The 27,775-nt window shown below is 40.4% G+C and overlaps 1 protein-coding gene across 1 annotated transcript; it reads left to right on the plus strand.

The window, feature by feature from the left end:
* The first annotated feature begins 8,124 nt into the window (after positions 1 to 8,124).
* IRAK1BP1 (interleukin 1 receptor associated kinase 1 binding protein 1) lies at positions 8,125 to 27,717 on the plus strand. The gene is made up of 4 exons (XM_067532669.1): positions 8,125 to 9,809; positions 18,700 to 18,765; positions 25,244 to 25,374; positions 26,442 to 27,717. Exons 1-4 carry the CDS (start codon positions 9,507 to 9,509, stop codon positions 26,710 to 26,712), a joined length of 771 nt encoding a protein of 256 aa, XP_067388770.1. The 5' UTR covers positions 8,125 to 9,506; the 3' UTR covers positions 26,713 to 27,717.
* Positions 27,718 to 27,775: the final 58 nt, after the last annotated feature.

Raw genomic sequence — 27,775 nt, forward strand, 5'->3', positions numbered from 1 at the left:
AGCGAAAAACCTAAGGAGCTCAATCTGTTTATCTTACCTAAAAGATGGTTAAGGGTGACATGATCATAGTCTATAAGTACCTACATGGGGAACAGAAATTTCATAATAGAGTGGTCTTCAATCTACAGACAAAGGTATAACAGGATACAATGGCTTGAAGATGAAGCTTGACAAGTTTAACTAAAAATAATGCACAATTTTTTAACAGTGACAGCAACTAACCATTGGAACAATTTACAGAAGACTGTGGTGGATTCTTCAGTGAAAATATTTAAATCAAGATGCGATGTTTTTCTAAAACATATGCTCTAGTTCAACCACAGCTATTAGACTTGAACCAGGAATTATTTCATGGAAATTCTCTGGCCCGTGTTGTGCAGGTTAGATGAGATGATCATAATGGTCTCTTCTGGCCTTAACAATCTGTGAATTTATTAATATGAATCTCTCAAACTGTATAGTAGGCCACTTACATTGCTATTAAGATGCAAAGGATAATGTTACAAAGCCAACATTTGCTAATCCACAATGATTACATTAATGACATATCTCCTGTTCTTAGTATATGAAAATGTACAGGCAGTTAATGTTGAGTTTTCAAATAGTGCCTTCCCTGGTAGAAGTTTACACATGTATTCATTGACAATCATTATCAGCTATTGAGAAAATACAAAATTACAAGGTTGAGAAAATACATTTTATTCATTTAATGATCCATAAAGCTCAGCCTGATATTTTTTAATAGCATCAGATTGAAATGTGGCACTTAAGGTCTTATATAGGTGTAATTTTTAAAAGAAAGATGCATATAGCAGCTTTGTCATATTTTAATGAATACCATCAGGTCTTGGAGACACGGCATTTCAAAGTTATCAGTTTATTTTAATGCCTTTTGAAACCTTGATTTCTTACAATATCTCATAACTAACACCTGCAAAGTGTAATTCGGTGTGGGTATCCTCTCACTGATGATGTGGTGAAGACAATTACAAAAGATATCATTTAGCTCTTCTGCAGTGAGACCATGAACTTGAAGTATTTCAGTAAAAGACACGGTAGAAGGCATATATTTAGGTCTTTTTCCTAATAATCTTTATTTAACCTGTTATACTTCCCTACATCATGGTGTCATTGTGTACTATGGGTGACGCTGGCTGGATAAAGGGGACCATTTATATTATTTAAATCAGTACTTCAAAATTACAATAATTAATATGAGATATGCCATGTCAGGTATCCTGAGGAAGGTTATAATTGGCTACGTATGATGATATTTTTTATCATGAATATGTTTATGTTCATGTGTCACATGTGTATTGAAGTTATGGAAATATTTGATGTCTCTGTATTTCAGTTGGTGCTGTGTTTCTGGGCAACAACCCAGCCAGGATGGCTGCAGCACTAGCCTGCTTAATGGCCCATTAAGGAAACTCACAGGTACAATAGGGCCAGGAGGAGAAGTCAGGATACACCTGATAAGTCACCAGGACTTACTCATGTGACCCTGGACTCCATCTTATTTCTGTAAATTTCCACAAGCAGCACAGAAAAGGCCAAGAGACATAAAATGGGAATTGAATCATCCATCCATTTTGTCTTCAGTTAGTCTTCACCTACCTCTGGATCAACTCATCTACAAGTGAAGCTGTGAATCAAAGGACTGAGACCCCTCCAGATACTGGATGTACACCAGAGGGACTATACAAACCTGCAGACTCCACAATTCTACTGGAAACCTGATATATATGGACTTTCCAATCATTTGTATGTATGTGATTGCTTTAATTATTTAACATCTCTTATATTTTGTTTCTTTCCTTTTATAATAAACTTTTAGTTTTAAATACTAAAGGATTGGCTGATAGCATGGTATTTTGGGTAAGATCCAAACTTAAATTGATATGATAATGTGGATGACTCTTTGGGGTCAGGAGAATCTTTCTGGTAAAGATCAGAGTTTTAAATAACTTATCTCTTTACTGGACCTAGTGGCTGATTGGGAGCCAGAGACCAAAAAGCAGTAAAGGGGGCTGTGTATATTTTTTGTTTTAGCTTCTTGATAACCAGTGTGGGTAATCAGAAGCATTGTTTGTGGCTGGTTGGGAAGTCTGACTTCAGTGTCACCTACCAGTCCTGGGAGAATCTGCTCTTCTTTTGCAGACTGCCCTGCCCTTTGCATTTTCAGGTAGCTACCCTAGGCACGGATGGGTCATGCCATGATCTTCAGTTCCTGAGTTAGTGTTTGATTCAATTCCCATTTAAATCAATGAAGTTTCTTTTGACTTCAGTGGGAATTGGATCCAGCCTTGAATCCTTGATCTCTTTGCAGATACTACCAATACTGATCAACTGTGGTAGTCTGTTGTATTATGGATTAGAATGAATTAATCAGATCATTTCCCCAAGACTGACAAACAGCCACCAGACAGCAACAACTCTGGTCATTAATGTTGTGTGCTGACTTTGAACTAGAAACAGCGAACTGAAAAGCTCTATTTCTTATTACCAATCAATCCCCTGTTGGCCAAATTTAAAATCAGGACAGGACATGACATGCTTGAGTCTAGCCCAGATGAAAGTATTTGCAGCCTTCTAAATTGCCATATCACATAAAGCCAGAATATCCTGGCTCATCAGACCAAAATATTCAGGGGAAGGTTGGCCTGGAGGAAAACAAAAAGCAAAACAATTTATTTTCTAAGTTAGTGAGATGTTTAGCTGCTGTAGAACTTTTGAGAAGCTGCTCCCCATCTCCCAGCGGTGCTGCAACTCTTAATCCATAGAACATTTTGTCATCCATATGTGTGAAGTAATCTCCATCTGCTGACCCTAGTGGAGATTGAATTGGCTCAACCTGACCTTCAATTTAGCAAGATATATAGTTTTTAAAGTTACTTATGGACCCCAGGAATTCTATAGGGAAGGGACAGAAAGACTTAGATGAGGAGAAGATCAAGGGACAGTCCTTCTTCTGAGTTCTGTAGGAGGTAAGAACCCCCAGTTTGCCTTAAGAGTCTCATCAGCTTCCCTACCATGAGCCTTAAGAGGCTTGTTGGTTCCCCACATCCAAGAGTTTCAGCAGGCTCATCAACCTTCCTCATTGAAAGGTTCCAACTCCTGTTTGGAATTTTTTTTCCCCTTGACAAGCCTCCCTAATAATTTATTTACATTTTAAGGTCTCTCTCTGAAAAGAAAAATGCAAGACACTTTTTTTAAAAAGCAAAAGCTTAGGTCTAAAGCTATTTGGCTCTTTATAGTATACTTGATGGATCCAATTTTACAATTTACTCTCTTAAATTTTGGTCCTGGAAGCAAGATCTCAGCTACGGGAGTACACTAAACTAGGTTTTCTCTCTCTCCTTCCTGGTGATGTGGTGTGTTTGTTTGTTTGTTTCCCTAAAAATGGTAGAAATGGGACTACTTCAATTCTGGTGATCACCATTTTTCAATTAATTCAGAAGTTCCTTGTCAAATTCACTTAAAGTTTTGTAACTCTATCTTCAGCCTCAGATCTCACCTACCAGTTCTCAGTCCAATACGACTTTGTTGTGATTTGGAGTGAGGAACGCAAAACTGGATTTATTGTGGATGTTCAGTTGCAAGTTTTGTATGAAGTGATATCTGTTGCTCTAAATACATGGCCAATTCTGCATGCAATCACTAATGTATAATCAGGTCAACATATAGATAGTCTTTACAGGACTTCCATTGAAAAGATGTTGTTAGAAGACTTCAGAATTATTAAAAACTGTTGCTGAAGGAATGACGGGAAAACAAACAAGACTTCAGGCACCACGACCACAATACCTTTCCTTTTCCTTTCACAGAGGACACTTGGAAACAGCCTTGACATAGGTTTTTTTTCTTCTCAAGGAACCTGGAAAATCTTACAGTTTTCTGTTAAATGACAGAGACTTCATTGTTTAAAAAAAGTCAAATGCTGTATACCTTATCCACCTATCCAAGCATGTTTCTTTCATGCAGATAGAAATGTCTTCTACTTCTTTAAAATAAAAACATTTATTTCCCTAGGGGAAAGAGCCAACTTTTAGCAAACTTCTCAAAGATCCCCTTGTCTCAATCTATCACTAGGTTTTCAATTTTTAAAAAAAGTTAATTTTAGGCAGACACAACTAAAAACAATATTTAGTGCCACATTGGCAGTTTCAGGTCAACAATTCTTTCTTTAAAGAATACTACAAAACTTAAGTGTCAAAAGTGTCAAAAAAGCTTATTATACACAGATCTGGCATATATCCAGGTTCTTGAGCGACAGCTTCTCAATAAGAAAAATGTCATGACCCATGTAGATTTAGAATGGTGCCTTTGGAAAGCATTATTAAAAAAACATTGCTGAGTAATATCAGTCAGTTTAGATAGCACATCAGCCTTATTGTACAAGACTCTCACTACTTTGCTAATACATATTAACTAAACAGGGAACATCTTGTGCTTCAGATAAATTTGTTTTCATGATTAAAAAAATGATTTCCACGAATCAGTTTTGCATATAATGAAACTTTGTAATTAGCCTTAGAAAGGATTTTCCAAGACACACAGATTTATTCTCTTTCACTTTTATACATTCTTGCAGTATTCCTAGTAGGTTATACTATGTTCCTAGAAAGCTAAACATAATGAAGAATTTAATTTCAGGTATGAGTATAGATACGAGTCCAAAGGCCAATATTCACAGCAGACTTTGACCAATATAATCTGTCTGGCATAATAAAACAAATGTAGAAGGAAATCAATTGCAATCTTCTCAACAGACAAATAGGAATAGTGCTTGACACATAAAAGGCAATTTGAACAGTATGTGATTTGACTTCACTGAATTATCCAACACTTATTTAAAAGCATCACTGAAATTCCTTGATGAGCAGCATTCAGTATTTAAGATGTGCTCTATTACACATTTAGTTAAGTAAATCCTCTATAAACATATCAGCTAACTTGAAAAAAAATAATGTTCTGCTTTCACTGAGTTTTAGAAATCACGTTGGATTTGATATCACAGCATAATAGAGTTTAATGATGAAGAGTATACATTTCTAATTACCGCTGTACTCTGGATTTTCAACTTTTCTTTCACTTTTGATTAGCTCTCTTCTTTGAGGCACTAATGTCTGGAATTTATTTAGAAATAGTACCTGAAAGCCTGTGCAGTCACACAAGTGCAGCAGTTGGCCAAGTAATCCATCATCTGTGTAGTCTCTCTCAGACAACCAAGGAAATTGTTGCATGCAAATTGTTGTAGATTATGGGTAATGATTATGGGTAATGGGTTACACCTGAAATCACAATGGTCTAGGATGCTTGGCATAGCATAGAGACATGGTTTACTGTTGCTGAACACCACGTGTAATTCATAAAATTAAAATGGCTGAGAATTTAAAAACTGGATGGTAACAGCCTGCAAATCCCAGTGATGACTCAACCTAATGATATTCAGAACAAAGGGCTCTCAACCATGCTTGTAGCTGTTTCCATAATTACACACTAACTCAACAGACTTTCTTGGCTTCAAAGAGACACAGACAGAGTGATAATCCTGGAGTATTATTATATAAACAAGTGTCTTGGCAGGATTGCTGGATTCTATTCCTAGCTATTCCACTGACCTGCTGTGTGACTTCAGGCACAAGTCACTTAGGTCTAAAATTTTTTTTTTTTTTTTATAAGTATTCACAAACTTTGGGGTCTCCTTTTCTGAGAAACTTGGAACCTGATTTTCAGCAGTATTAAACACTTAAGCTCGCACTGACTTCAACCAGACTTGTGGGTGCTCAGCAAACCTGAAAAACAGATCCTTGGTACCTCAAACTGAAGACCTAAAAATAGAGGTATTCAAAAGCAGTTATACTTAAAAATGTGTGTCTTAATATCTTTGTGCATCAAGTTTTCTATTCATAAAGTAGATATAACACTATTTATGTATGATAAAGGTGTTGTGAGGAGTATTTAATGTTTGTAAAGTGATCTGAATTCCTTAGATTGGACAGGCTCTACATAAATACAAAGTACTACTATGGCTTTTCCATCCCTCTCTTAATTTGATTCAAGACTACTAAAAATATAATATGGTGACACACAAAAGATACTTTTTTTAACTACATGGCTCAGGGTGTTCCAGCACAATTCCATGGACCAAAGAAGTTGGATAATCCAACTTGGATTAGAATTTGAATTTTTAGATATAGGCAAGATAATGGAGCAGCTGTTACAAGACTCAATTAATAATGAACTAAAGGAGGGAAAAAGATCTCGTCAAACTAATTTAATATCTTTTTTTGATGAGATTATAAATTTGGTTGATAAAGGTAACAATGTTGATGTCATATACTTAGATTCTTTAAGGTATTTGCCTTGATGCCATATTTTGATTTAAAAACTAGCACAATTTATCATTAAAATGGCACACATTAAATAGATTAAAAATTGGCTAATGGGTCTCAAAATCTAACTGTAAATGGGGAATTAAGTGGTTATGTTTCCAATGGGTTCCCTCAAGGATCAGATCTTGGTCCTACACTATTTAACATCTTCATCAATAAGCTGGAAGAAAACATATATCACCACTAAGTTTGCAGATGACACAAAAACTGGGGAAATAGTAAATAATGAAGAGGACAGGTCACTGATTCAGAGCAATTTGGATTGCTTGATAAACTGGGAGCAGGCAAACAATGTGTATTCTAATATGACTAAATATAAATATATCCATCTGGGAACAACGAATGTAAACCATAGTTATAGGATGGGGGACTCTATCCTGGAAAGCAGTGACTCTGAAAAAGATTTGGGGATCATGGTAGATAATCTGATGAACATGAGCTTCCTGTGTGATGCTGTGGCCAAAAGAGCTAATGAGATCCTGGGATGCATAATTATGGGGAATCTTGAGTAGGAGCAGAGAGGCTATTTTACCTCTGTATTTGGTACTGATGCGACCATTGCTGGACTACTATGTCTAGTTCTGGTATCTACAATTCAGAAAGAATGTTGGTAAATTGGAAAAGGTTTAGAGAAAAGCCAGGAGAATGATTAAAGGTCTAGAAAACCAACCTTATGGTAATCTATTTATCTTAACAAAGAGAAGGTTCAGGAGTAACTTGATTACAATCTGTAAGTACCTACATAAGGAACTAATATTTAATAACAGACTCTTACTAGCAGAGAAAGGTATAACATGATCTAATGTCTGGAATTTGAAGCTAGAAAAAGTCATACTGAAAATAAGGTTTAAATTTGTAAAGGTAAGAATCATTACCATTGGAACCATTTACCAAGGGTCATGGTAGATTCTCTCTCACTGACAATTTTTAAATCAAGACTGGATGTTTTTCTAAAAGAAAAAGATATGCTCAAATATGCTTATTTTGGAGACGTTTTTAGTCTCTGCTATAAAAGTCAGACTAGATCATCATAATGGTCCCTTATCATCTATGAAGCAGCCCAGCTACTTTCCAGGAACAGCTACCTGGGGCAGGAGCTACCTCCATCTCTGGTGGAGGCTCAACCCCCTGCGAAAAAAGAAGAAATCTTTGGCATTACCCTGACAGTCTCTTCCAACTGGGTCATTGCTTATTCCTATAGCAGGGATGAAATAATTGCTAGCACATAAGTACACAGAGGATCCTGGAGGAGATGCCAGGAGTTGCCAAGGTTGGGTGAGTCTCTAAGAAAGGATGCATTCCTGCTCGGCCCATTGAAGGACCCTCCATTTGGGTCGTAGGCAGAAGCCTACTTTACAGCTTAATCAGCTAAATTGAACTAAATCCTGCATTCACACGAATAAAAAGGTAGAGGTGAAGTTGGGCTTAGGCTAACATGTATTAATTAAACCCAACCTAAACGTGACCACTTTTCCTAATCAAGACAAATCCCTGCAATCTGATAGCACCAAAGTAGCATATAATAGAATTGATGCAAGTCTGCGTGAAAGTTTCCTTGTTTTGGATCCCACCACTCCTAGGAAAGGGTGCCCAAAGAAGACTGCATCATTTGTTTTTCCCCAACACCAGAACACTCACTCGCAGTCTATTTTCAAAGGCTAGTGCCACATCCTCTAGTGTTGGACAAATTTCAGAAAGATCACAGTTAGGATACAGGTCACATAAGCATCCAAAAATTCAAGTGTTTACTCAGAGCTCATGCAAACTATCCAAACCTCCTGAATCTGTAAAACCAGGCTGGCACAGGCATTCTCCCTCCTGAGGTCTCCAACACCTCCACTTCTCAGTGAAAATGCCATAAGGTCAAGCTCGCCATTTGATTTGACACTTCAAGGGCCATCACAGACACAAGCTAGAAGCCAAGAGCTCTAATCTCCTCTTGTCCTCCCCAAGAGTTTTCTGTTTCAGAACAGAAGAGAAAAATCAATTTGTGCTGGATTCCAAGAGCAGTGAATTTTGGGCTCGGAGGGCACAGAGTGAATCCCGACTAGCCCCATCCTGCACTGTTCCCTGGAGAAGGGCGGGTCCCAGCTCCTGGCGCAGTCTCTGGGTACTCTGCAGGGGAGTGGAGGCACAGGTAGCTGAGAGGCCTCGCCCAGGCTAGGGCACAGCCAGGACTGGGACTCGGGCATAGGTTTGCCCAGTCCAGTTTTCACCCGGACAGGCCGGGTTTCAGCTTGCGTGTCCAGGGGCCATTTGACAAGCCCTAAGGTCCAGTTGTTCTTTAAATCTGTGGCAACCTTAAGAGCTGACGGAAAGTGGCAGCCAAATAGCAGCAACCACTGCCACCCCCTTCAGGCCAGGCTGCTCATGGGCTCACAGGGGCAGAGCCTGGGGGGAGGCAGACGACAGGGCGGGGCCTCATAAGTCCAGTGACCACTAACCAGCCATTAGAAAAGTGACACGAAGCCCAGTGCCTCTGGCTCCCTTCCCGGCCTAGCGCTCGCGCCCAGGCCATGCTGCTTGGCCTCTTACCCCCGGGCTGAGGCGGCGCCGTTGCCTGGGGCAGGAGGGCTGCGAACGCGCGGGCCTGTCGCCCTGCGGGAGGGGCGTGGGGCAGGAGCACAGGCCTCGGCGAGGCTGCGGGGCGGGGCGGGCTAGAGGCGCGTGGCCGCAGAGACCAACATCACCAGCAGCCGGGCCGCAGGCAGACACCTCGAGCGGCTGCTCCCCCCCCTTGTGCTGGCGGACTCGGAGCGCCGCTCCACCCCCCGCGGAGGAACTTCCGCCCGCAGTAGGGTCGGTCGTGGCGCAGCTGCCCCGTGCCAGGGGAAAGCTTTGGTCTCCTTAGCGGTCACGGCAGCGCCTGGCCAGGGTCAGGGGCCGCCTGAAGAAGCTTCCGCCTCGGTAACTTGAGAGCGGGCTTCGCCCCCGCCTCGCTCTGGGGGGCCGCAGGAAAGTTCCGCCCCAGTAAGAGACCTGTGGCCGCAGGCTGACCTCGGGTGCGTCACGTGACCTCGCTCCTGTGGTTCCCATGATGCCATGGGCGGGAGCAGCTTTTCGGCCACCGTAGCATTGGTTGCCATGGTGCCGTAGCGGGCCTGCAGAATGTCGCTCTCCGCGCTGCCGCTCTCTCCCGCCCGGGTGTTCGCGGAGCTTGTGGCGCCGCCGCTCGAGGGTCGCCGGCGGGAGAACGAGCCGGTGCCGGGGCTCCCCGGCGGCCGCAGCACCTCCGTGCCGCCAGGGCGAGAGGTTCACGTGAGCGGCAGCGCGGAGCTGAGTGCGGCCCCGGACCGGGCGCGGGTCTCCATCCGGCTGGGGAGCAGGAAGGGGGAGGCCGGAGAGGCGCGGAGCAGCGTGAGCCGGCGGCTGGAGTACATCGCGCAGAGCGCCCGGCAGCGCGGGGTGCAGGTGAGAACGGGGCGGAGAAACCCCCTTCGGGAGCCCCCAGCTGCAAACCCCGCTGCGCTTTCCCCCCCCCCCATCTCCAGCCCCCAGCACTGTCCCTGCCGCCGCCGCCCTCCTCCCGGAGCCCCTCGCCCTAAGCCTCACCCCTCCACCCGAGAGGGCTTAGCTCTAATCCTCCTCCACCCGCCAGTTTTAAACCCCAGCCCTCCGGAGCGCCCAGCCCTAAGCCTCACCCTTGTAGTGCCCACCTCTACACACCAGCACCTGCCCCTGGAGCGCCCAGATGATACCGCTGCTTGTATTTCTTTCCATTTACTTCAGGGTCTCTTTAATGAAAGCCTTACGAAAATAATAGCGACCACAAAAAGTAAGGTGGGTGTGGGATTTCCAACAGTGCAATGATTGGAGTACTTGTTACTGATCTGGAGGAGACCTACACGTGAATTAAATGCCAAAATAGAACTATATGCCAGAGATTTGGCTATATCACATCCAGCAAGGGATCAGTTTGATTTCATTGTCCCCTTGTTCATTACGTTTAGATGTAACAGAATATTCTAAGAGCCCCATCAGGTGCAGCACTATGGGTTCCCCTATAGGGCATGTCACTAGACCTGTTGATGTGGAGGGCACGGGCTGAGACATGTCATCTTAAATAAAAACTAAGTCAGTGCTTTGTTGCATTTAAAACATTTTATTTTTAATCCTTGCCTTCAAAACCTTTTATTTTTGGCATTTTGCTTCAAAAATCACTACGTAATACAAACTTACCACAAATTGGACGTGTAAATATGGGGTTTAGATATGAAGGGTACTTTGTTAGTTTTAAGCTCTTTAATTTATACCTTGTTTTACTGGCTAAAAGTTAGAAATTTCCTGTGAAGGAGCTTGCTTGCACAATGAGCACTGCTTTGTGGAAAATTTAGAAGAAAGTTTACCTTAAATCCACCTTGAAAAATTATCAAGTCCAAGTCTAAGTCTTACTTGCCCATACTTTGATAAAATGTAATATTTCATTTGTTCATCAACCAGTCATTTTCATGGAGTGAGTAATATTTTGAAAGGCTGCCTTAAGAATCTCTATCTAAGCCCCACCCTGTCTCACTATCTGTTATTTTTCTCTCCTGTAAAGTAGCTTCTTTCCTTGCTGGGTCGGAGGATCACACAGCTTTCCTTTACATTCTGCAGCAGAATGTCAATCAGTGCACAATGACAATGAGGTGAATGCATCACCTACACTCCCTGTTGCTAGTATGTTAAGTGGCATTGAGTGGTATCAGCTTGCAAAAGCAGAGATCATGTACCAGCCATCCCCAATGTGAAAAGAGGCTCACGCTTATTCACCCCAGCAAGATATTTCTAATCCTATTAAGATATAGGCAGCTGGCACAAGGATTCATACAGACAGGACTGATTCAGTCTTGTTAAATTCTAGTTTGTCTATAGGTCTTGCTGCAGTTGGAGTTACTTATATTCAACTGTGTATCTGGTGAAAACCAGTCTGATGTAAATTTAAAGAAAAAGGTGTCTTTTTGGAAAGTAATGCCATTGTGACCTAGGAGTGAGAATAGACTGCCACGGAGATCTGAACAGTGTGATATACAGTGATAAAAATGCCAATACAGTTTTGGACTGCAGGTGCAGAAGCATCACTTCATGGGAGAGAGAGATGTTAATTCTCCTTTATACTTACCACAAAGTCCATCAAATACCACATTCAGTTCTGGGTCCCTCAGTACCAGTAAGGTGTCACGCTCAAGGCAATGTACAGAAAAGCACCCTACAGTCCTATTGTTTTTTGTTTTTTCTTCCTGGGGCAGTTCCCTGTGATATAAGTTGTAGTGCTTTGTTTCACCCTGTTTCAAATCACTCCAACACGGGGATTTCCTCCATTTGCCTTGTAGAATAGTCTAATCTCTAAACACTCACTACTAGCAATTTGTCCTTTATTGATTTTTTTATCTCATTACTTCTAATTAATGCAATCAGGTATCACACTAAAATTAATATACCTTCCTGGTGTTCATACTCTTCCAATTTTTGTAAGAGTATCTAAGCCCTCATGGGAATCACTTAGGCAAGCTATTCATCTTTACACTTGGTTAACCCATGTTACCATTCCCCTTAATTATTTTTTGGTTGTACCATGGAGTTGGGCTAGATCAGTACAGCACAAACTTTGCAGCAGCAAGAGCTGCATTAGCTATTTGCCAGGAAGCCTCAGAGCTGCACCTAATTTCCATATTTATTTACATATGATTTTAATCAGAAATAAACCACACAGCAGCATTTATTTATAGAGTGCTGCAAGTGTATGCAGCACTTCACAAAACAATCTGTTTTGCAGGCTTGTGGGGAAGTAAAAATCAATGGGGAAATAGTTTTTTACTTAGCAGGTTGTTTGAAAGGCCCTGCCCCTCCCTCTTTTTAAACACACATTGCAGCTGGCAGTTAATATTGGCCACCTTGCTAAAAATAACCAGAGACTTCTGTGATACTGGTAGCATGAGGCTCCAGGGTCAGAAGCCGTTTAAAAAAAAAAAAAAAAAAAGAAACACACCCTACAAACTACATCCTGTCTAAAGTCTGGTTTAGACATTAATGTGAAAAGCAGTTTAAAAGTCTGTTCCAGTAATAAACTTGATTCACATATATTTGTTAAACAGGTATACAGTGAAGCCTGGACAAGACACTATCCTTACTAGGCAACCACTTGCCCTTAAAAATCCTGAAGTATTCTCAAAGCTGTTGTGTAATTCTGCTTCACCTCTATTAAAATGCACCTGTTAAGAAAGTTAACTTTTGTTTATCTCAAGTTTGCTTAAAAAAACAAGTTTTATGCTATTAAAGAAGGACAGACTTCTTTACATTTGACTTGAATGTTGCTGTCTATTTTATAAGCCTCACACAAGATGCCATTACAAGCTGGGTGAGGGAGAAGTAGGGATTGGAGCACAAATACCATTTGTAATTGCAGTATGCTTTGAATACCCATTGACTTTATCTAGAGGTTTATGACCTCCAATTCCAGAGTCATATTTTAATTGGTTGTGGCTCTTGGGAGGTGTCAGAATACATTATTTCCCATGAGTACATAGATGGGAACTCAGCAACAAAACAAAACAAAAAAAAGCCATGGAGAGGAAAAAAACCCCTAAAAATAGAATAAAAAAAAAAAAAAAAAAAAAAAAGAGTAGAGAACACCTTTCCTGTACTATTCTCTTCTGTCCTTTATGGCAAGGGCAGCGTGTTCAGCCCTCTCCAGCTACAACTATGATACACCTGGGTGGGAGCAGAGGGTTCGGGGGCGCAACCCAGGGACCCTGTGTGGAGTAGTCTCCAAACTGCCCAGTCCATGATTTACTTCCTTCCCTGGGTCATTTGTCCTTGGCTCCACTGCTCACAGGCTGCTTCCTGGAACGGGGAGGAGGGGCTCTCCATCAGGCCTGTGCCTTGGGTCCCTGGCCATGGCTGGACAGGTACCCCCTCTTGTCTCTGGTACCTTCTGGGGTTGTAGTATGTGGTAGTGGTTGCTCCAAGTCCTGCTGCTCCTGCTCTTCTCCTAACTCTCTTCCAGCTGCCCCTGGCTGCCTGACAGGGAGGCTTTTAACTGCTGGGGCAAGCTCCTTGATTGGCCTCAGTTGGCCTAATTGGCCTAATTGCCCCAGAGTAGCCCCAGCTGGATCACCCAGGGAACAGGGATTTGTTAATTCTGGGGCTACTCTCCTGTAGCCATCAGGTCTGGCCCTGTCGCACCTTCTATACACTATTTATCATAGTGCAAAGTTACATTGCATACATTTCTCCAAAGCTTGTATCCAAAGGTTTTTAAAAGGCAGTTGCACCTGAGATATTAATTGGTAATTTACAAATGCACATGACATTCCCCAGGGTACAATCTGGACTACTGGATAGCTGTGTCCCCTCAACTCTCCAACTGGGGTGCCTTTCACACTGCTTCGCTGTGAGAACTACCACTTTTGGTCTGTTTACACACTGCTGCTAGTGTGCAAAATCACTCCCAGCCAAATTACATTATTGTTTCTAGCCAGCCACTCCTGAATTATACTAGAGTGACACCAAAAAATTCCCAGTCCCAGACTTGTCCCCAGAAATGGGCTGCCCAGCTCTTTCCTTCTGTGCAGTACACACTCATAGAAAGTCAGTCATTTCATTAATAGCATATGATATGCACAAAGCTGGTTATCTCAAATGGAGGTTCCAGACACTTTAATCCAAACACACACTGGTTTAGATAAAACAAGTTTATTAACTACAGAAAGATGAATTTTAAGTGATTGCAAGCAAGGAGGTATAAAAATGAGTATTGGTTACAAAGAATAAAAGGTAAAACACAAACTAATACCTAACTTAACAAGCTAAATGAATTCAAAGCGAAGGGTTTTCTCACCACATGCTTTTACTGGCTGAACTCCTTCAGTCAGGACCACTCCCCCAGTTCACTGATGCTTTCTTTGTCTTTCAAATGTTGTTGCTATGAGTAGAGATGAGGCGAGAGAGGTGATTTCTGTCCTCTGTTCCCCCTTCTTAAAGCATTTCTCTTCTTTGAGATTCATCTCCAGCTACAGTCCAGGCAACAGGAAGTCTGTTTTGGATGGGAACCCCCAGCTGTTCCATTGCAAAAATGTAAATTTCTCACTCAAACCCTTCTTCCTGCTAAAGAATGGCTGCTCAATCCAGTAATAGTCCACTTGATTATGCTGACACCTGGCTGAGGTGCTGGCTAACCTTTCGACTCTGAGGAACTGTTTTGGGCTGCTTTTCTAAACTTAGAGTATGCCTCAGCAATGTAGTACAGTAAAATCTTAACTTTACATACAGTGTTACTACACACATTTTACCAGGACAAAAACATTCAGTAGATTGAGTTTTCAACTGGTATCTCACAAGGCATACTTTGTACAATCTGCCACAGCACATAATGGTATAACCAATTGCTACTGTACATTAAGAACATACATTTTCACATCGTAAATTTTTTTTCCCTACTGTGACCCCTGTTTTAACTTTCATGCTGAGTAAAATGGGTTATGTTTCCTTTTCAGCGATAATCGAAGTTGAGCAAAGCAGATTTTATAGACAACCTGCAGACGTTTCCTTTTTCATAACTATTTGATTGCTGCGTGGCTCTTTGCCTCGGCTTGAATTTCCACATTTTGTTTTAGTTGTTTTTCCATGTTCAGGAAGGAAGGAATGGTCATTCATTTCAGCATCTGTGGTGCAACCAGCAGTGGCTGCAGATTGGCTCCTCTTAGCAGAAGAAGCAAATTTACAAACAGTGCAGGTTTGTGGCAGTAGCATATTTTGTAGGATTTTCATGATTTGAGAGTAGGGGGAAACGGAAGAGCAGAGAAAGACATAGCACCCCCATGCAAGATATTTAGCTTTGGACTTCTAGCTCTTTGGGACAGGAACAATCTTTATATTCTATTTATACAGCGCCTAGTACAATAGGGTCCTGTTCCATGACTGAGATTCCTACATGCTACTGCAAAACAAATAAATGACATTGGTGGTTTATTTCAGTAACAGTACAAAATACAGTAAGTAAACAAAGCACATGTTTGGTTCTTTTGAGAATAGGTTTGTGGGTTGATGGAGTGGATGAGATAACATGCCTTGCATGCGATCTGTTACTTTTTCAGTTTAGAATGAATACTTATCCTATCGTGAATCATTTCTTGCCCACTGAAGCTTAGAAAATGGAGCAGACTGTTGCACAAGTTCTAAAAATACAGCACCAAATGTAAATCTCATCTTAAAGTGCTGCTAAAACTAATTCCTTCCTCCTCTGGCTAGTATGATTAAACTAATAGCTCCTCAAAAGAAGAAAAAAATTAACTACAGACATAAGTATTTAAAAATAATTGAAAAACACTTATGACTGACTAGCTGAAAAGGAAAATTCTGATTAAGAATTCCACTAACATCCATCCTTCCCTCACCTTCCTCCTTCTGTCTGTCCATAAACAGGAGCAAAAAATTCTCCATGGTTAGATATATTGTAAAAGTTAATAATAGTATCATTGAGCAGACATTTCTTCCACTAATCTTTATCTGGAATTGATTATTGCTAAAAACTGTTAATTTCAAGTTTGGAGTGTGATTGGATAAAAATTAACTTCCTGTGGAATATTATCAAAACAGATAATACACAAAATGTCTTACTGGCAATGACGTTGTAATAGGACCCAAAACCACAAGATGGCAGTGTCCTTAAATACATATGCAGCACATACAAGGTATCAAATAAAGCAATTGTACTTCAATCTATGCAGAGAGAGGAAGGGCTTAAAACATTTTGAATGGAGCTGAGGGACATTTTCCTACTCCATATTCCAGTTACCAAGCCAGTTGTTCATTAGTCATGTCAGCATGGTTATTTCTATGTAATGTTTGAGGGAGGTTGGGAGAAGAGTGAAAAAGGATTGTAGGATTTGCTTTTTCAAAAAAATCTTGAGGCTATTTTATAAACTAAGTACATTTTTAGTGCTGGATTGATTCAAGTCCTCTATCCACCTTATAACCACCCTACTAACATACTTCAACAGTGTTGGCAAGACTGCTTTTGTCAGCGAGGTGCAATTTGGTCACTATGGCTGAATCATCCCTTGGCCTTAATTGAAGAGACCATCAAAAAGTCTGTTGCATTTGAAACTTGCCTATTGGGAATTTTATTGAGATTTACAAACTCATTTTTTATAAGTAGGCTTGGAAGGATTAGCTTGTAATCAATATATATAATTAAACATCAGTTTCACCATACACACACAAACCGATGAAAAAATATTTCTATTGATAATAATCAAAACCTACAGTGAGGCAGAATAAGAAAAATGCTGCTTAAGAACTAGAGTTTGGTTTAAGGATAATTATTTCGTATATTTTCACAATTTTTGTTTTAACTGTTCTAGAGCTTTAACTTGTTGAATCTCAACATCTGTCATTAAATAATTGACAGCTCCACCCATAGTTTTGTGCACCTGTGAAACATACAAATGCTTAATAATAAATATTGGTATTATCTCAATTATTAAAAAAACAACAACTTGAATTCTGCCAAGCCTATTTATAAGCTATTGCACAATGATAATAATTTATGGTGCTGACTTGAACTGGTAACTTGAAATGCTTGTATCATTACATAGTGCCATGGATGTGTGCATGATACCTTATCATTACTGGTCCAAGGAATAAATTGACACAAACTGCTTTTGTGAATGGGTACAGGAAGTAGGTAAACAGTGGAGGGAATAACAACGAGAGTTCTGTGGCACTTTAAAGACTAACAAATTTAATATTTGCAGACATAAGCTTTTGAGAGACTTCAGCTCTCTTCTTCAGATAGAGCTGAAGTCTCTCAAAAGCTTATGTCTGCAAATATTAAATTTGTTAGTCTTAAAGTGCCACAGAACTCTCGTTGTTTTTGCTGTATACAGACTAACCCGGCTACCCCTCTGGAACTATTCTACAGTGGAGGGAATGCTGCTCTTTTCCATTCAAGGTGGAATTCAGTACAGTTTAAATATTGCCTTTCAGTACAGTTTAAATGGAAAATCATATCTCCATTACCAAATACTTAAGCCTGCCACACCTGAGTTTTAGAAAGATTTAAATGTTTTACAGTTCTTGATTTGTTATAAAATAAACTTTTTATTGTGATAATGGAGTGATTGTACTATGTGTCAGTCCAGAATAATGTGGGGGTGCGGAAAGAGGAAGAAGAGATGCTGAATAGAAGTTTAGGATCTCAAAGGAAAAATGTGGGGGTGGAGTTTGAAGCTATTTTCTGTAAATCTTTGTAAATTATGCATTTTTAAAAAGATAGATCATCCTTCCCTTTTCTGACATCCATTTTTTCTGAAGCATCCTGATTTTTTCCCTTTTAAATGGTGAGTTAAAGGAATATCTCACGTCTTCTCTTCATACCTGAATTAACTTTAGTGGGAATATCTCATCAGTGACTGTCTTGGGCAAGATAAATTTCTCTCATTTTCTACTGGATTCCTGTTGTATTTACTTTACTTTTTTCAGTTACTAAAAGTAGTGCTTTCCTCCCATTCCAGTTCATTCTCTATTCAAACAACCCCTCTTCAAATCACACTCACACGATTGCCTACGTATCATTATATGAACTTTTATGTGGCTTTCATAACATCAGTCTGCTCTGCAGCACTTACTCTCTACTATTATATACTCATGCTGAACAATTAGAAGCTCTGTAGACTGCAGGAGTGGATCTGATATGACACTGGCAGCAAACCACTGAGCCGTTCAGGTGTAACTAGAATCCCTATGTATTTTATTAATATAGTGCTTCTCATTCAAACATTCCTAGTACTTTGTGTGATCATCACTGAAAAATACAGCTGTTAGGGCAAAGAGTGTTGAAGGGGTTACTCCAAATAGAAGAAAAAACATTGGTCAATCATTATTTAAGTAATCTATTCACTACTGGCTGCTACTTTTGAAATCTTCTAGAACGGGTTTATAAAGCACTTTTCACACATTAGTTCTCTGAAAACACTTTAAACTCCTTGTTTTGTAAGTCATATGCAGTGTCATGCAGTGATACACAGCTTTGACTAGCTGCTACTTTCACTGTCTGCTCCTGTTGAAGTATATGGGAGCAGGATTAGACCCTTAATAAAGGAAGAATTGTTGTCCAGAGCTCTAGACTTAACACTCTTTTCAAAAGAAACTTGCAATCTTTAACTTCCATCTGGATTCTAACTGAAGAAAGTTGTGTAGCAAATTTCACATGTATGTTTCTGAGCTACCAGTGACAAACCAATAGGCAAAGTTAGTGTACCATGTAGCATATGAACACAGATTCATGATTGCTGTGGTTAAAAATTATACTTTGTTTCAGGAAGAAAATGTGACTGTGACAAAGGATTTTAGAAGAGTAGAAAATGCTTATCAAATGGAAGCAGAGGTATGTATTCATTATAGCAAGAGGAATAACCATGCACCCAGCCATAGTGAATTTGTAAGCTTAGTCTTTTCTCCTCAAAACTAGGAAGGGACAGTTCTATCCAGGACAGCACTGAGACCTTCCTAAGCGAGCCAATATGAAGTAATACAATTAAAAAGACACCCTACAGAACAAGAAATAAGCTAGGTTCTAGTGTGACAGACAGAGCAAAATTTTCTTCATTTTTTTACTGTAGAGCAGAGCCCTTTCATTTGATTCTCATGCTACAAAAAGACCTAATTTTTAAGTGTGGCTACTATATATGATATCAGAGGCAAGAGGATCCACAGCCCTGGGAGTCAGAAGACATTGTTTCTATTCCAGCTGACTCACTGGCCTGATGTAAGACCTTTGGTAAGCCACTTCACTTGTGCTTCAGTTTCCTCACCTGTAAATTGGAGTTACTTTCCTTTGTTATGCACTTTGAGATCTGTAGTTGAAATGCTAAACAAGAGCTAAGTATTATGTGAGTAAACTCTCTGACTCCAAGGTTACTATTCATGTAAATAAGTCTTTGCAAGAGTATGCCCTTACCAAGCAGGAAGTGCTGCAGTGTGAGTCAGCCACTCAGAATCCAGCTAAGGAACAGCACTTTCTTTTTCGGTCAATGAACTTTTGTAATGCAGCATGCTAATTAGACCACTATCCAATAGCCTGATAGTATTTTGTGGAGGAGGCCTGGGAGTTTGCAATATTGGTAGTTGCACTTCGCTTTAACTATCAAGTTGCAAGTCAGTTCCATTTTTCATTTAAAGGAGGGTTTTATATACTATGTATATCCACCTTCACCTTACAACACTGAGTACAGAAAGAATGTTGAGAATTTACAATTACTTGTTTTTAGGTGTTAAAATTATATTGGGTCCTTTAAGAAATTTAGAATCTGTGTCAGTATTTCTCCTTGTCCTGAATTATCTTAAAACTGCAGATCTTTTACACTTCCCACGTAGTTAAAAGTAACTGAAGTCTTGTGGATGGGCTATATTTGGAAAATTATTAATGATGTATCTAATCATTATTATATAGACTACAGCAAGGCTTAGGTCAACAGCTGAACTAATTCTTTAATAGGGCCATATTGATCGAAATAACCAATCACCGGTTTTTCTCTACCATTAATTTCTGCAGCCTACCATTTCCCACAATTCTGCTAGGCATGGGACTGCTCTCCTCGCTGCAGTTTCCTGAGGGAGTTCAAAGCTGCAGCACACCTTGTACTGGTCACGTGCCCTTCTCCCCTAGGTCCTGCCTCTGCAGCAGAAGATAGTGGCAGTTTGCATACTTTTAAAATTACTATTTTGGGTGTTTTTTGGGCCTCTTGAGCATTTTGTTTTGCTTCATGCCATCTTCTGGTCCAGGTTTTGAGCAGCATGATGGTCGTAACCACCCACAGCCTCCTTCTAAGGCATGGCAGAGCAGCCATGTAAGCACAAGACAAAATCAAGAAGGTGCTCTGTATGCAAGACAGTTTTCTCAGGCTCAGCCAAAGGTGAAAAGATGGCCAGGCTGCTCCCAAGTCAGAGGACCTTAACTCTGCTAGAACACAGGGCTCTGAGTGGACAGGCATAATTGTGTCCCCTACCCACCCAAGGAGCTGTGATCACCACAGAGAAACCTGACCAGGAGACACAGGGCGGAACAGACAGAAGCTCTAAGTATGAAAAGGATTTTATCCAGTTTACCCAAGGGGTAAGTCCTGGAGTAAAGCAAGACTGCAAAGATAAGAATCCTACCCAGATACCAGTCCCCACACAAGTCCTGAAGTTGGCCCTCATTTCCCTGGGAAGAGATGCTAGGCTCAGAAATAACCCCCATCTTCCCAGTCCATGGCAGGGAACTCGAATAAGGAGCTACCACCCTGGAGGGACTCTAATGGCTTCTGTACTAACAGAGATTAAAAATATTAGAGCTGTTCATCTTAGAAAAGACCACTAAGGCGGGATGTGATAAAAGTTTATAAAATCACGAATGGTGTGAAATAGTGTTATTTACCCTTCACAATACAAAAACCAGGAGTCAACTGATGAAATTAATAGGCAGAAGGTTTAATACAAACAAGAGTAAGTACTTTTTCACACAGTACAACAAATCTGTGGAATTCATTGCCATAGGATGCTGTGATAGCTGAAAGTATAACTGGGTTCAAAGAAGAACTAGGTAAGTTCATAGAGGATAGGTTGAGTCATCAATGACTGTTAGCTAAGATGGTCAGGGACACAACTCCATGCTTAGGACAACCCTAAGCCTCTGACTGCCGGAGGCTGGGGGGGAAGACAGGTTAGATCACTCCAACTACCTTGAAACTTTGGTACTGGCCACTGTTGGAGACAGGATACCATGGCCTATGGGACATTGGTTTGATTCATTATGGCAGTTCTTATGCTAAAATGTTCTTAAGACTAGATTTTTTTTCTTAAAGATATGCTCTAGGAATTATTTTGGGATGTTTCAATGGCCTGTGTTATACAGGAGATCAGACTTGATGATCACAGTGGTCCCTTCTGGTCTTGGAATCTGAGTAAGTGCACCAAACCAACAATGGCTCAATGCCTTCAGCTTCTGGGCTTCCTTGTGTCATGAATGTTGGATCTTGCCCATAAGGTGATCTTTATCAGGCATCACCAGACCTTCCTTTTATAAAAGCATAGGACTGCTCTCTGGAACGTATGAAAGATCAAGTGATGATCCTGAACCAAGTACACTAGCATTGGTGGACAGTCCCCAAAATTGTCTGTAGAGGCTTTCCCATATGCCTTCCAGACCCTCTGGTTCTCTCAACTGATGTCAGGTTGCTAGGCTGACAGGCATATGTGGGACTCAGAATGTTGCAGGGTACCTGGAGCCCCAAGGAGAAGAAACACAGCATCAGTCTCCTGGAATTCAACATCTTCAAGCTGGCTCTCAGGAGGTTCCAGAGCTACCTTCAGCGCAATCACATCATGGTTCACCCAGACAATACAACCATGCTTGAATACATAAATAATCAAGGAGCAAAGCTCTATATGCAAAAGCAATGGAGATGATGAAATGGGCAGAAAAGAACCTCACTTCCCTACAGGTGATACACATAAAAGGGAAGCTGAGAAAGTGGAATGGCTCAGCTGATGCACAGTTAACAGAATGGTGCCTGAACCAGGAAGTCTTTATCAGATTAAAGATGCTTGTTTTCCCCTCGGTTGATCTGTTTGCAATTTACAAAAACATCAGCAGCTGAAATATTTTACCAGGCAAGCAGATTCCCAAGTCCATGTGAACAGTGCCCTGTTGCACTGATGGCCAGAAGGCCTTCAATATGCATTCCTGCCCTTTCCTCTCATAAGGAAAGTAATTGAAAGCTAAAGCAGAAACAAGCAAAGGTGATAGTGATAACTCTGTATTGGCCAAGAAAGCTCTGGTTCTCCGATTTGATAGAGCTGAAACTGCAATCACCATTACAGCTGCCACCCAGACTGAACGTGCTTTTCCAAGGCCTCCACTCAGACCCAGAACATCTTCAACTGAAAGCCTGGTTATTGAAAGGGAAGTGTTAACAGCATTATGCCTGTCTTCCAAAGTGATCAGGACTTTGTATGCATCCAGGAGAGTCTCCACGATAAAAGCCTTTTTCTCCATCTTGACCAAGTTCAGCCTTTGGTGCCAAGAGAGCAATGCTAATCCAAGAGAGCCTGGAATTCCAGCTATCCTGGACTTTTTCCAAGAAGGTGAAGCCCCGCATTATAGCACACCAGATATCTGCTGTTAGTAGCATTCTGTTCACAGGATCATCAGGTTCTTTAGCACAGAATCCCAAGGGAGTCAGAGTTCTCAGACCAGTCTTCCCTAAAAGGGATCCACCGCTGCTTTTGAAGGATGTAGCCACTCACCCTTTCAAGCCTATGACTTGTATATCAGCATTTTGTCTCTCCCTCAAAACCTGTCTTCTGGTGCCATCACGTCTGCTAGGCAAGTTTCAGAGCTGGCAGCCCTATCTATGCAAGGACTCTACCAAGTGTTCCATGAAGACAAGATGGTACTGAGAACTCCTATAATTTCTCCCCAAGGTGAACTCTCCTTCCTATAATTTGCAGGAAACTATTTTTCCTTCCTTCTGGTCAAAGCCACAGCACCCACCCAAGAAGCTGGGGCACAATTTAGATATCAGAAAAGCACTGAAAATCTACATCAAGTGCACAGAATCCTCAAGGAGGTCAGGCCCTGTTTGTCTCCTTTCATCACAAATGTCAGAGGCTCAGAATCTGCAGGCTTGTTAGAGAGATCAGACTGTGCATTGTCAAAGCTTACAAAAAGTGTCAGGCATTTCTCTTCCAGGAGCTACCAAGGCACACTCCATGAGATCCATGGCCATCTTGTGGGCTGAATGAGCATGTGCCTCCACCACAGAGCAGCCACATGGTCATTGGTTAACAGCATTATCAAACATTACAAAGTGGACTTTCTGCCAAAGAAAGCTTCTGCGGTGGACAGAAAGGTGCTCCAGATGATGGTCTAGTAACAGCATTGCCTTTTGGTCAATCCTCAAGGCAGGCGAGGAAGGTCTATTTAATTCTTTTTCTGTTTACCTTTTATTGTCCCTCCCTGCTCCTGTTCACTGCTCACTACTTCCCATGCATAACAAAATTGTGGAGACACTGGGCTGTAGAATGGAAAACTTTTTACCCAATAATTTCCTTCCTGCTAGCAGTGCCTCCCCACAGTTCTACCCACCCTGGATGGCTTTTAGCCAAGGGTCAGCCTCTTATTTGCATATTTACCATGCAGGGAGTTGCCTGGTATACAGTTAATGCATTGGCCTTTGATGTTATCCTCAAATAGTTTTCTCTGAGTTTTTCACACAGCTTTGGAATGACTCACCTGGCAGCAAGGGGTGGAAAGGAGGCATGGCCAGCATGAGCTGCACTGCAGTTTTGAACTGCCATTGAAAGCTGCAGAAGAGGAGAGCAGCCTTGTGCATAGTTGAATTGTGGGAAACACTTCTGGTGGAAAGGAAGTTATCAGGTAAAAAAAATTCCATGTCATGCAACAATTTTGTGAATTGTAATGCCTCAGTGGTAAGAGGAAGACTGGAAAGATGCAGTACATTTCTACTGACAGATCATTTGGCTCAGCTGTTACTGCTCTTTAAGGAATCATGACAGAATACTAGCTTAGGCATCCATGATAGCAGAAAATCTCCCCATAGCACTGCTCCCTAGTCTCCACTGTGCATTGAGGCGTGCTGTGGCAGGAGCACAGAAAGAGCCTTCAAAGCCCACAGACATTAGGACTCACACTGGGCCTGAGCCCACCCCATTTACATAAGCAGAGTTCTCCCTCTAAGACACTCCTCTAAACAAATGAGTCAAGTGCATATGGAGGGTCACATTCACTAGTATGCTTTTGGATGCTTTGCACTGCTCTGGCAATGTAAAGTAGCTGTAAACCCAGTTTAACTGGATAGTTGCGCTGGCTGTTTTGGTGTACCAAAAAAACTGCTCTTAGGTGAATAAAGAAATGATTTAAGGTTGATAGTGCATATCAAATCATTAGAAAAATTGCATGGTAGCATTCTCTTTGTGTTTCTTGTTTAGTGTTTGTATGAAACTAATAGTTCTAAAAAAGACTAAGGAAATTCCCACACAAAAAGCTGTGTTATGATGTAGTTAAGAGTATACATCAGTTACTTGAGAACAAAATGTTTTATCCTGTAGTGGTGACACAATGGGGAAGAAATATGGGGGAAAAAAAACTTAGGTCTTTAAAAATCAGTTTAATCTAACCATGAACCCTAAAATGCCTGAATCATAATTATATAGTTTTTGTATGACATCACTACAAAGCAAAGTTAAGCTTGTTTTGGTGCCTTAACAGTATACTTTTTTAACATGCTTTGACTATTTACATGTTACTAAAATTCCCAGGGTTTTAATGCTTGGCTTTGGGATAATTACAACATCCTGGTAATTTTTTTTTAAACCCTTGTGATATATTCTCAGCCTTAAGTACTTTTTTGAGACATGGGGAAGGCGGACACAGATTTAAATAAAAGTTGCATTTCTTAGATTTTAACTTAAAATTTAATATTATCAAAAGATTAGTGACTAAACACTTAATTTTTGTAAGTATGTGTAAGAGTGCCTAGAATTACACTGTAATTTTCCTTCCTGCATAGCTTCTTCACCTTATTTGCCTAGTTTTCTGAATAATCACTCATGAAGTGTAATTGGCGTTTTAGTTGCTTAAGCTGTCTTCAAAATGTAAGAATCAGGGACATATGGCTAGTGGCATCTTAGGGGCACATTTTTATTCTCCAAATTGCTAACATACCAAAAATCCTAGAGTTCCTCACAAAGAGCATTTTCTCAATCTATTAATTCTGCTACAAAACAATGATCAATTTACTCTAGGGCTCAAGTCACTGAAAAGAAAGTCGCTTTTCTGATCTATTTATGTTCACTTACAGGTTTGCATTACATTTAGTGATTTTGGAAAAATGCAGAATGTTTGCAACTTACTCGTTGAGAAACTGGATAGCTCTGTTATCATCAGTCCACCTCATTTCTACCACACAGCAGAGGCTGTAGACACCCTTCGGTAAGTTTTCCCCGTTCTCTCCCCAGCAGTTTACAGCCTCAGAAAGCATTTACATAATGCATAATCCACATCGCTTAAAATGGGAAGCAATAATAGTCTCCCTGTTGCCCACCCCCTACCTTATACTTAAAGGAAAATTCCAGAAACTTTAAAAAAGTTATGCAATTATTATTAATCTAATTCCATTTAGCTTGCAAATGGTAAAGCTTAATTTTTCATGGAGGCTGCAGTGTCTTTGTAAAAAGGCAGAAGGTAACAATCTTTCCATGATTTCAATAGGAAAAACAGTGTTTGTTTTTAACATTGTCTGTCAGCATATCTGGTTTTTAGAAGATGGGGTTAAATTAAAGCAAGTTAATTTTAGTTTGAGATTTGTACATGAAGGTACTAGCATTTAACAGGCTTCATCCACTTCCCCAGATGGTGCTGCTGTCTTTCCTTCTCTTAGCTGCTGACAACAAACTTTGAAATACACCTTTATAAAGAAACTCTATTTGAATTACTTTGAGGAGAAAGAAAAGCTATCTAACATCAGAACATCCTCTGACAGTACCCCAGCCATGGAGGGAGAGTTAATTTGCTCTGAAGGACATGAGACGAGCACTCAGTGGTTGATGAAGGAAGGGGTTTGGGAAGATTAACTACATTTATCTGCTCCTCTTCCCCAGTTTTTCAGTTCATGTTAAGATGAACTAAAAGAGCATTCAAAGGTCTACTTTTCCCATTGACTCCACAGAAAAACCCTTCTTCATCTCATCTGACTTTTCAGATGGGCATGGCTGCTTCCAAGAAACAAGTTCGGTCATCCACTGCTTAAAAACAATTGCCACTGAGGTGTGGGTGTGAATAGTATGTATTCTAAATATCTAGCCATGAGTTTGTTAGCACATTGGAGTTTTCACTTACAAGCTTCCTCTTCTACCTGCTCCCTATTTTTAACCAACAAGCATTTGACTGGGGATGTAGATGTGTCTTGCATCTATGTAGTCACGAAAATAATGATTTGGCAGGAGTTTCTGTGCTATAGTTGGATCAGCTAAGCTATCTTGCTGCTTTTTACCTCCCAGACGTCAAGTGTGTCTTGCTGCTGTTGGGAACACGCGGCGAAAAGCTCAAGAGGTTTGTCGACTATTCGGCCAGTCCCTGGGAAAACCACTGCTGATCAGAGAAGAGGAAATGAAAGAGTGGGAAGGTCAAATAGACAGTCACTCATCCAACTCCTCAGACACACAGACCTTACAACAGAGAATTCAAAGTGCCACTATTTATGCTTCTTCAAGAGTATTTGCTGTTTTTGAGATAAAGGGAAGAGAAAAGAGGAAAAACAAACTCATCTAGAAGCATGTTAAAACATTTTTCTTGTTTGTTACTGACAAATCTTGGAATAAATTTATGTACTTTAAAGTACAAATTTATTCAGTTTTTCAGGCCTGTATGTTCCACTATAAATGATCAGGAAAAACTAGTTATAATATTAGTTGTCTCTCCTTTTCCCCTCTTCCCCCACCTCCAAATAAGATCAGATTGTTCTCAGAACTACCTGGAGAGACACAAGTAGTTTATTGTGGTTTTTCAAACAAATTAGAGGTGGACACCCTGGGATATACTGAAATCATTGGGAATTTCCCTGAGAGGAGAGGAAGGCTCAAAAGCTTTATACAGACTTCATGCCATCACTAGGATACCTCCCCTTTCTCCGTCCTTATTTACAGTGGATAGAGTTGGGCAAGACACCAGTAGGAAGCTCATGTGTACAGCTTTTTCATATGCTAAAGTAAAAAGGCCTCCGACCCATTTATTTTATCTCTTACACCTGAAGAAAGAATGCTTAAATATTAAATTGTTTAGATATTTAATTTGTGTCCTAAGAATTGGTCTAAAAATAGCAAGCAAAGATAAGTAGCACAGTGTACACTCTTTCAAAAAAGTAGATATTCACATTACAGATTTACTTATTGCAGATCTCTTGTTAACATTTTAGTCCCAGTTGGCCCCATCTAGATCAATGCCCTTCAACTAGTGTGAATATATTACTTTTGAAGAAACCATGCACTCTACACTATTTAGCTTGCACAAAAAGCTAAAGTATTTGATGTGCAGAACGTTTGGTGCTACTAACTACAGTGCAGCTATATTTAAAGCTTTCATACCAAGCTAGTGAGAACTAAATTATTCATTGTCCTCAATTCACAATATTCTGATTTTTTATATATATATGTGACGGAGAGAGCAAGAGAACATTTTGCTTGCATAACCTCAACATAATGCATCACTGAATATGTAATGCATACAGTTCTAATAGAACTGAAATAAGCCATTAACATATGCATCAAAATAAGCCATTAACATAGGTTTAATACAGAAGTTCAATTTTATTTCTTTAATAAAATAATTTACAAAT

Source organism: Emydura macquarii, unplaced genomic scaffold, assembly GCF_026122565.2.
Source record: "Emydura macquarii macquarii isolate MOO-44397 ecotype Brisbane River unplaced genomic scaffold, CSIRO-AGI_Emac_v2 contig_3295, whole genome shotgun sequence".
Classification (NCBI taxonomy): Eukaryota; Metazoa; Chordata; order Testudines; family Chelidae; genus Emydura; species Emydura macquarii.